Source organism: Haliotis asinina, chromosome 7, assembly GCF_037392515.1.
Source record: "Haliotis asinina isolate JCU_RB_2024 chromosome 7, JCU_Hal_asi_v2, whole genome shotgun sequence".
Classification (NCBI taxonomy): Eukaryota; Metazoa; Mollusca; class Gastropoda; order Lepetellida; family Haliotidae; genus Haliotis; species Haliotis asinina.
Window position 1 is genome coordinate 33,622,479 of NC_090286.1, and position 11,245 is coordinate 33,633,723.

The 11,245-nt window shown below is 38.6% G+C and overlaps 1 protein-coding gene across 1 annotated transcript; it reads left to right on the forward strand.

Annotated features, from left to right (window-relative positions):
- The first annotated feature begins 409 nt into the window (after positions 1-409).
- On the forward strand, positions 410-4,132 carry LOC137291632 (toll-like receptor 4). The gene is made up of 2 exons (XM_067823041.1): positions 410-522; positions 1,447-4,132. The coding sequence occupies exons 1-2, from the start codon at positions 509-511 to the stop codon at positions 3,962-3,964; spliced, it is 2,532 nt and encodes an 843-aa protein (XP_067679142.1). The 5' UTR covers positions 410-508; the 3' UTR covers positions 3,965-4,132.
- The last annotated feature ends 7,113 nt before the right edge of the window (positions 4,133-11,245 follow it).

Genomic DNA, 11,245 nt, shown 5'->3' on the forward strand with positions numbered 1-11,245 from the left:
GGATGAAGAATATGTCAGTGAAGGCTCTTTAATATAATTAGGTCTTCTAAAAAAGCAGAAAGGACGAGAACAGATGATTTCACCCACAAATTCTAAATGATCCTTTCCAAAATTGGATTACACTTTTTCCGCGAGTTTCCGCTAGATTTATCAACATGAATTTCCATGTTACTCGTGATCTATACAGCAAAGTCGGTTTTACTGCTATATAACACCAATGAATTCACAACGTTTTTTGTCATAACGCAGACCTCCAAAACGGCTGACAAGAACTCGTCCTGGACCTGTCCTAACGGCCTTATCTAAGCCACACTTTTCTAGACCTGAAATCTATTGACGTCACTACCGTATCCTAGTGCCTATGATGACTACGGCTTCGCTCATATCTTTCAGGGGGCAAATACCCGAACTTCTACTCGCCTGTACGACACTGGCCACACAGTTGCAGTCGGGAGTAATTTTTTCTGGCCTAGACAACTGAGATTTGACTTCCGTCTGTGAGGACAACATGGACTCTCGCAGGTAATACATGCACGTATTTCTGTTTTCTGACCCGTCTTGCTAATTACGAAAAAACAATTTGTGAGTTACGAAGCGAACCGTCGAACCACGCAAAATGCGTGCCCGAATTAATGCTCCTCCATTTTACACGATTGGAAATGTAACCCATCATAGACATTGTCTTTTCGCGTTTGTTTAAGTAATAGTAAATATATGCTATGCAGCTTCACGTTTCCGTGTGGTATTTACAAAATGCAGTGGAAGCTGTCGAAACCGTCATCTGTCTACTTTGGAAAGTTGACAACACCGGCATAAAATGTCACTCCCAATTTTGGCTTGTACATTTATCTTCAGTACTACATTCCGACACGTTGTCTAAACTGGATTATTTCTTCAGTCCTGATGAGTGTAGGTTTATACAGCTTCAACTGTATTCTCCTCCCGGTAGAGCTGCCATCCATTGACTTTTAGTTCGTGAACTGAGAAGCGCATAACACCTTTGAGTAGTAAAACAGTTCTAGCAAGTAGGAGAAACAAAGCCTAATTCACTGTATTGATATGTAGACATTTTATGACATACATGAAGACATACCTTGAATATCAGAAACATCCCTTACTACTCAGAGAATAAAGAAAATTCATTTGTACCAAACTGTCACCTAAGGAATGCGCTATGTTTTGTCATGCCTAAGGTGCGAACAATGTTGCGTTTCTATGAAGGCAGTGGCTCCTAATGTAATGTGGAAGGTCCTCCGTTTTGGTGGAAAATGGACATTTGTGAATAGGTTCTAAATTATTTGTAACCGTAGGTCAGTATAAACAATAGCTAATTAACATGAGGACATATATACAATTTATGCGTCAGTTGCTGAAACGCAATAGTTTAAGTACCCATTTGTCCCGTGATTATATTTATTGAATTAAAGTAACGCGTTTCTTTCTCAGGAACAATTACATCGATATTTCGGAGAGAACGAAAATGCTAATTGTGCTCTCACTTCTCGTCTCGACTCATGTTTACAAAGCACAATCAACATGTGACGTTCACTATGATGCTTCCGGAAGGATTCTGATAGCGGACTGCAGCAAGCGACAACTCAAAACGGTTCCATTGCACCTCCCAAGAGACATCGCTGTGCTTAATCTCCAAAGCAACGACCTCACTCAGCTGAAAAACGACGCCTTCTACCTTTATAACAATTTAACTGATTTAGATTTGTCAACTAACAACATTTCAAGACTTGAATCACGAGCGTTTGGGGGTTTATTGAAGTTATTATCTTTGGATTTAAGTGACAACAACTTACGTGTGAATTCCGAGACTTACCCTGGCGGTATTTTTAGACACCTGTGGAATCTACAAATCCTCAAACTGAGTCCAGTAATGGATGACATCGGTAATGGAAGATTCCCGTTTCATATTTTTGAACATTTAGTAAACCTGAAACACCTCGAACTCAGTTACTGGCCATACCCAAATCAGTCGTTGTGCTTTCAACATTTACAAAAACTTAAATATTTAAGTGTGACAAACGTTGACGGTTGGTATGGTAGGGAGTTACCAAATTCGACCTTTGCAATGCTGCGTAGCACTTCTCTGACCTTTTTACGTTTACGTGGACTCATTGATGATATGGACGTAAATATATTTGCTCCACTTTCAAAACTGAACACCTTATTCCTCTTAAACCGATTTGGGGGACGAATGACGTTAAAGAAAGCAATGAGATCTTTGCATTCGTTTTCTGGAAGAAATATGACCACAATCAATTTGCATGGGATTCAGGATACCCGGTGGCGTATAGGATCTAATGATGAAATAACAAGAACCATGATGCTGTATGTGTCCGAGATATGCGTGGACACATTTGTTTTGTCTTTTAATAGACTACGGATATTTCGCGCTGATGCAGTTTTTCCTTCACCATTTTACAACTGCTTGAAGAATCTTGACTTAAGTGAGAATTCGTTTTACGGTGATGCTGCAGTTTTGTTTAAACTTCAGACTTTCAGAAATCTACATATTTTTAATGTTGGTTCATTAGCAAAATTGGATACAGGTGAAATGTCCAAATTTGATACTTTCCAAACAGGCAGGAAGGGGAAGGGACTAACACTTCACATGCCTCCAATGATAGAAAGACTGGGATTTCACATACATGGTCATAACGATGTAAACATTGAAGTATTGCTCATGAATACTACCAATCTACACACACTTGACTTGTCGCATAACGGTTTTCAATACATTCGAGGTTATGTGAAAGGTTTATGTCATGTACAAACGTTGTATTTATCTCATGGGTTCGTCCACCCGTCAGCGTTTGAAAACACAGACGTGAGAACTAGCATGGAAGAACTGTATGCTGACTACACTGATTTCCCCCCGGATTTTCTGACTTCCAAGACATTTCTCGATATTCCTCATCTCCGAATACTGGATCTTTCTGGACAAGGACTTTTCCAGATAGAAAAAAACACATTCACAAGATTCACAAAGCTGGAATCGCTAGTTTTGTCTGAAAACATATTTACGTTCATACCCGAGGAAATATACAACATGAAAAGATTGAAGAATCTTGACTTATCATTCAATGCATTGAGTTCATTACCACAGAGGGACATGAATGCTTTTGATAACATAGCTGAAGGTACGGGGGGTTTCTATCTACATCTGAAAGGTAATACTTTCGTGTGCTCCTGCTTTTCTCTTGGATTTATACACTGGGTACATTCCACAAAAGTGAAATTGGATAACCGAGGCAACTACTCTTGTCTGACAAATGAGGGATTAACATCGAGCACTTGGTTGTTCAGTATACATTATGAGTACCACTGGAGAAAGTGTATAGGACAACGTTGGTTCACAGTTTCCATTGCATTATTCCTTCTGCAGATAATGTCAATTACCACAGCTTTTCTTTTGAAAAAATATTCACCTAAAATTGAAAACGTTTTCCTTAACATACTTGGTTACAACGGTATTAAACCCTTGAGGAGAAAAGATTTCAGGTTTGATGCTTACATCACCTACGAGGATTCAGAGTATCAGTGGCCATGTCTGTGTCTGCGTCCACAGCTACAGAAACGAGACAATAACATAAGACTGTATTTGCCCGACCTACATGACCTGCCTGGGTGTTCAAAGGCAGATGCCATCATTGATGCCCTGAGTAACAGCTGGAAAGTCGTCGTAGTTATCTCTGAAAGGACGTTCACGGATGAGTGGACACACTTCACTATCTTGTCTACTGTGAGACTCTTTTCTTCCCACAATAACGTCACTGGTCGGATTATTCTCTTATACAAAGACGTATCTCTTCAAGTGAAGGCAAGAGTTCCGAGGATGCTGCTGAATGTTGTACCTGAGGAGCATGCCATAGACGTCAGCGATGGAGATGAGTTCTGGTCAACACTTAGAGAACTGATAATGGAGGAGAATGGACGTCCTGTTGTATTCTAACAACCTTTACCGCTGAAATCCGCGTGTATTTAATCTAATGACAATGTAGTTATGTAGTTTATCATGATATATTGATATGATGTAGTTAACAGGCACTGAGAAACATGAATACATTAATTCATGGAGGTATCTTGTAACATAGAAACATGCATTTTAACAGCCAATTCAGCGTGAAGAAATGGGTAATTAAACTTGTATATATAATATTAGTGATCATTTCAGAGTGTTTCGCTTACAAACCTGAGACATTCAGATAGCGCTTACTTTCTCGGTGTGGAGTCGGTTATGTTATACTGATGTCACCTGAGGCTGCCTAGACATGTAAATATTTTTACTGTGTAAGCTGTCGGTCCTGTGGTAATCTTTGTCTGTTCGAATGAAGGTAGCCAAGGAAATGCTATCACTAGCCACCCGTTGCCGTATTCTTCTGAGAGCCTTTTTGAACAAGAAATGTCCTCAATGAAATGAACAAACACGAGGTACGTTATATTTGTCGATATATTTTGTACAAGTTTGGTTGTTTATCTGATTGCTTTCCAAACAAAGATAGGCTGATAGACTCAAATACATGTATGTCGACAGTAGCCGTTTAAGCCAACTGTTCGTGAAACATTTGTCCCTGGTTGCGTAAACTCTCTGTTTTTTTGGTACAGAGAAGAAACCAGTGATATTTTCAAAACATAGTTTGAAATTTCTGTTCAAAGTTGTTAAATGTGCATATCTGTCCCCCTTTTACCTATTGCTTGTAATACCATGCATCTTCTTACGCTTTGAAACAAATTCTTGCCTGAATCAACGTTTACTCGTACATAATTTGTGAATTTATGAACAGTGTTAGTGTAAGTGGGACATGATCATCTTTAGTAACAGCCTTTACTGGGGCTTCAAGGGTTGTGGTCTTTCTCCAAGGTAATAATTAATAAATACAATTTTCAAATTGTAAATGTTTGTTTCAGTTGAACACTTAATGACCTTATTCGATATTTAGAATTGAATTTTATAACTAGAAATTACCACATTTTCTACACTGTTCCTGGAAACATTTTGATTGCTCGAAAAGGTAAAATGAAATAGAACGTAACATTTTGATTGCACGAAAAGATAAAATGAAATGTAGCGTTACATTTTGATTGCACAAACAGGTAAAATGAAATGGAACGTAACATTTTGCTTTCACGAAAAGGTAAAATGAAATGGAACGTAAAGTATTTCCTTTAAATTCTTATTCAGATCATTTAATCGCATTTTAACTTTTAACTTTCTTGGCTGGTGTGGAGTGCTATTCGAAGTTAATGCAAACATTCAACATTATGAATACGCTCATAAAATAATAGACTGTGTATTTGACTAACAGTAAATTCTCGGAAATGTGACCAAAATATCAAAACACAGTAGAAATGTTTTTGTTTTCCTCACATAAAAGAACTTCTCACTTCCGACAATGCCCGAGAATGCTGACAATGAAAGGAGACCGGGCATGAAGATCATTCATACCTACAATCACTTGTCTATAGCACTGTGTATGTTGTGTATATGCATTCTTTCGTACAGTAATAAAGTGACTTTTTGTTATATATTGCTGCTAAACTGATATCTTGTACTCTCTGAAACCGTTTTATAGTTGATAATAAAAGCTTTTCTAATCTCATGTTCTCTTACATAATTATATACTTGTATGGAGAGCTGATTTTTTCACATGCCAGCGAAATAAACAGTGCATAGAGTTATGTGGGTTAAACTAATAGAAACACTTATTAATTAGTCATCGATCAGAACAGAGACAATTCTTTATTCCTTCAGGGTTTATATGTGACAGTCAGTTCTGTCACTTTAGTTCCTGTATTTGTGAATCTCCCAAAAAAAACGTGGAACAGACGTCTGTGTCATTCACAACTTCAAACAGTTCAAAACTGTCTATAACGGCATCCCAGACCTCTTCCCAGCAAACGAACAATTCCTTTTAAAGAATTTCGCGTGTCTCGTCTACCAAAGTTTGTATTTTCATTTTCTTAACGAACGAGTTGCAGGACAGCTTCACTGGAAAGTTACACAGAAGCATCACACCCTTTCCGTCAACGAATTCTATTAAAACCTGTGCCGCCGTAATTGTGACAGTTTGCAGAAAGGAAACATAGTTGAAAATTACAAGAATGCTATGTTGAAATGATTGCTTCTCATATGTATTCTAAAAGGAAACTGATTGCCTCAGAAAAACGTGGGCCATGAAATTATATTGCATTTTTTGAAAATTATGAAACAGCAGCCATGGCGTATTGCTGCCAATAAACCCAGGGTCATAATACGTGGAGTTGGTACAAAAGTTTCACATTAACTAAAAGTTGTACACGCTCTTTCCAACAGTCGATATACAAATATACCTATATTCTGTGTTTTGGGCAAATATGCGGGTCTCCTGTGTTGAGCAGGAGTGCCTGGCTTGCTTTTTCGATATTGTAACAGTTTCAGTTATCAGTCATTATGATCTTTACAACAGGTTATACTATACCACAGTACACTCTCTGAGTGCCATTCGGAAAGACATTCCAATAAAATTTTGAAGTAAGCTCCGGATTAGATTAGATCATCAGTATCTAATCCTTGCAGTATGAGACGTCTTACGGGGTCAGGTGATCAGGCTCGCTGACCTGGTTGACTCGTATCATCCTATCCCAATTGCGTACATCCAGGCTCGTGATATTAATTAGAGTGAGTGGTCCAGACTGGATTATTTACTGACCGTGTCTCGTGTCTCTCGAAGTTACGAAATACTAGGAATCCAATTTGACGTGCATCGCCACAAGATATCATTTGAAGCACTCCTAAAATGTACTCTTTAGCTCCACACCAAACAGTGTCATTCAAGCAGAGCTGCAAAACATTTTCCCTCTGCCCAATGACCCCAAATGACCCTAAATTATACGTCAACCAAGTGTTTGTGGGTGAGTGAGTTAATTTTACGCCGCACTAAGCAGTATTCCAGCTATTTGTCAATAATCGAGCCTGGACCGGACAGTCCAGCGATTAAGAGCTTGATCATCGATCGACGCATTTGGGATACAATGACATGTGTCAACCTACTCAGAGAATCTGACCATCCAATCCGTTAGTTGCCTCTTCTCCGTTAGTCTCCTCTTCCGGACATGGGTTACTGATGAATTATAACCACGATCTTCACGGGTCCAGAGTGTCTCATTTAGTTTTTGGTTTTATGATGAGTAACATGAAGCTTGTTGATTTAAGCTGACGTGCAGTATGGTGCCCTGAAACAAGCACCATTTTGCACTTGTGACAAGAGAAAGGTGTAGCGGTCCGTGACAGAGTACAGTGGTCGTGAATCTGTCCTTTAAGAATGGAGGATCAACGATAGTCTGTTGTGATGCCAATAGTGCTTTAGTGAAAGCTTTGTGCGTGATGAGATGCGAGGTATATGACCATTTGATGGCGTTAATGATCGACAAGGGACAAAAGCATTTTACTGACACATTAGGACCTTCAAGAGACTGTCATCTACGTCTACTGTGGTAAACCTACATTCACGAATACACATATCTGGTGCCCTTCTCTAGTACACCCCAACACAAGTACTGCGATATGACACACCTTCAATATGTGTACGTCACATCCAGCACTTCGTTTACAAGGTGTAAGTTCAAATTCTCACTCAGCGATTTAAAATTTTGTGACCCATGATGACTGAAAGATAATTAAAGTGACATTATACTCAACAAAACCTCCTCTCCTCCTCTTCCTCCTCCTCCTCCTCCTACTGCTGCTGCTGCTGCTACTACTACTACTACTACTACTACTACTACTACTACTACTACTACTACTACTACTACTGGGGCGTTTGGGTAATCGTATCGTGAAAGATCTGCTTTGAAGTTCCGGGTTTGATTTCCTGCATGGGTACAAAGCGTGAATCCCATTCCTGGCGTTTCCTGCTCTGACATTACTAAACTCTATGGTTGAAGGCTACGTAAAACGTCTACGTCTACATTACCACCAGCCAAAGGATGACCTTCGAATTCAGTATGACGACAATTATGTCTATCTTTACTTGCATGGCGGTCACATGCCTATTGTACATGTATACAGACAGTGTTATTTTGGCCAAAGAGAGTACATTTTTCTGTGTAGAAAGGCATGAGAGAGAAACAATTGTCAGGTGTTTCTTCCTGGAATCGGTTAACAGAGATGATTATCAGTTTATTCATGTCATGATGTAGAAAATAATATTTCTTAATGTACATCTTTCTCAAAGTGTGGTATTCTCATTAACAATAAGTTATACAGCCATATGGCTTCACTTCATCCATGAAATCTTAATAATTTGCCAACATCCACTGCCACGGTAGTCCTTTGATGTCTACTCATACTGCAGCCATAAGACGAGCCTTCGGCACATCAACTATGGCCTCCAACTATGACATCAACAGCGAAACATCTCCAACACCAGCAATAGTGCTCTGATATACCTTGAACGCGATTTAAGTCACAAGTCACATCATACAACATAAGAGTCTCGGGTATTGATAAATCCTTGTGTTCAGGAATCATGCGATTACTTTGCTAACATATATTTGTCAAGAAATAAAATCAACAATGCAACAATGTTATATATAATAACATTGATAATAATTAGGAACAACGCTGAGTTAGAAGACGACGTCATGAAGTCGATTCAGAGAAACGTTACAAGAGACTTGACTCTTTCAAGTCTTCTCCTTAAACAAAGGCGTGGAAATATAATTCTTTCTTCCAGTTGAGTCTGACAAATGGGATGACAGTGGACATAGTTAAAAAAAACCCAAAATTCTCTGAAAGATTTTTACTTGGTTTCTTTCTGACATTACAAAAAGCCAAACCAAACCATTCAACGATGATTGAACCCACGTGCCTCCACTTGTCTCAAATACTTGTCCGAAATAAATCACAGGCTTTTAAAAGGACATTTGCTCTGGTTATTTCTGTCATGTTTTTTTTCCTAAGAGAGGATTTCTTATCACTGACTTGACTCCATTGTCAACATCGCGAAAGCAGATGTCAGCAACATCTGGACTTTCCAAAATGATGAAGATCAGTTGATGCCAGTTTCAGCGGATTTAGATGCTACGCCTATGGTCTTTGAGCACGACATCCAGTACACGACTGACAGGGGTTCAATGCTGCATGTGTGGGTGGTAAAAGGAGTCTAATTTTCCTGTGTGATGGAAGAGGTTTTTTTCAAACGCTGTGTTGTGCTTGGTTTTCATTACAACAAATTCTGACGGTGTAATTCTTAACTTGACGTGCCAGCTCAGACTTTATCTGTCACGTAGGCCGGAGGTGCTAATTACCTTTCTCCATGGTTTTAGAAGACCACGTCGGAGATATCGTAGGCTGACGAAAGAATAAAATGTTGTAATTACCACAGAAAACTCAAGATTTGATGTCACCGGCTCTGGCACCAAATATCAGAAGTTATATTTAGCATAGTGATCGGATCTAGCATTCGTGGAACCTTGGCGCCACCCATGTAATGCCGATAGTAATATATGCCCTTTTTGTAGTCATAACGATCAATGGCAAATATAAAGACGGTCGGATTCCGGTAAAGTGTTGGCTGATTAGATGAATTCATTAGCATACCTGAGCTTTAGACTGCTGACAAGCAAGCAAGAAAACAAACAAACAAACAAACAAACAAACAAACAAACAAACCCCAACATATTAAAACGTACAGTAGAATGAGTTTAATTTTACGTCGTTTGAGAAATATTTCAGTAATATCATGGTGGGAAAACTCAGAAATGGACTAAATTAGTATTGTACTTATGTGGGGAATTGAACCCCGGTCTTCGGCTTGACGAGCAATGCTTGAGCCACTGATCCCGTTGCCGTAAAGTAAATACACCATTGTTTCTGAATGGGAAATATCAGATGTCTTCACGATGTACATATGTAAGACCAAAACTGTCCGATAATGTGATGTCATACATCTGAATACTTGCCTGATTTTCATTAGTCTCCATTATAATGGACTCATTTCAAGCTGACCTTGAAAATCCAAGAAGAGATGAATGACCAAGACGATGATTGCAATGACACATCTTAACAGTGAAACACAGTTTGTGCGAGTGAGTTTTTGTTTAACGCTGCAGTGTTCTAGCTTTATGACGTCGGTTTGTAAATAATCGAGTATGGACCAAATAATCCTGTGATCCACATCATGAGCATCCTTCTACCAAATTGGAATACGATGACATGTGCCATCTAAGCCAGCGCCTCCTCTTAGTTTATTTAAGAATAACTTTATGGTTACAACGGCATTATTTCAGTCATTTCTTAACTATAAACATTCTAAATTCATGATAAATGGAGTTAACTGATAAAAAGCAGACAGCAAAAACAAGGATGTCACAGAAACAGCATTTAAAACTAGCATCTATCACTAACATTTGATTTCTAGACAGGACTATAAACTTAAGATCGAAAGCAGCATTATGTTGATCAGCATATTAGGGATCCCACCTGCCAAACCCTAGGAGATTTATACGTTCCCTTCAGCCAGTGACGAATGTGATCAGATTCAGTCACAAATAAAATCACAAATATGCCACATTTTAAAACTCCTGTTAAACTGATTTTGAATTATTTGAGACTTACGACTAGAAAAAGAAAAAATGTTGTCAGCAAGAAATAACCGTATACCGAATGAACAAGTCGGCATTTGATGTGGTGAAATGCTTAACCAATTATTAATGTGGAATAGGAATAGGAATAGGAATAGGAATAGGAATAAAATCAAATGCTCAAAAAGCCGCGAGGAGTAAAATAATCTTTTGTGTTCAATAAATGTCTTTGAATTGAAACATATTACTACAATGAATGACACGATTCGATATTATAGTACCAAAGGGTACACTTTGACTTCACACCAGCGCGAGCATGAGACAGACGAGGGAGCAAAAACAAATTAAACGAAATGATTGTTTACGACGATGAAGCCTGATTTCCATTTGCAGTTCGGGTCTCAGTGGGTGAACCATCAAATAAATAAGATAATTTTATTTGTCTGCAGCCACTACAGCGTTCATAATGAGTCCCACGACCCTACAACATCATATAGATTTACAAGGAAGCGCGGTGTAAGTCAGCGGAAATGTACACAGAAAACATTGAGTTGTCTAGTGTTGGTGCTTGCTGAAACATATAAGACCGAATGGTGATTTCTATATTGCTTGGACTGTAAATCTGCAGATATGTTATAATGGAATGAAAAACCAATTGTTAGTAGACTAG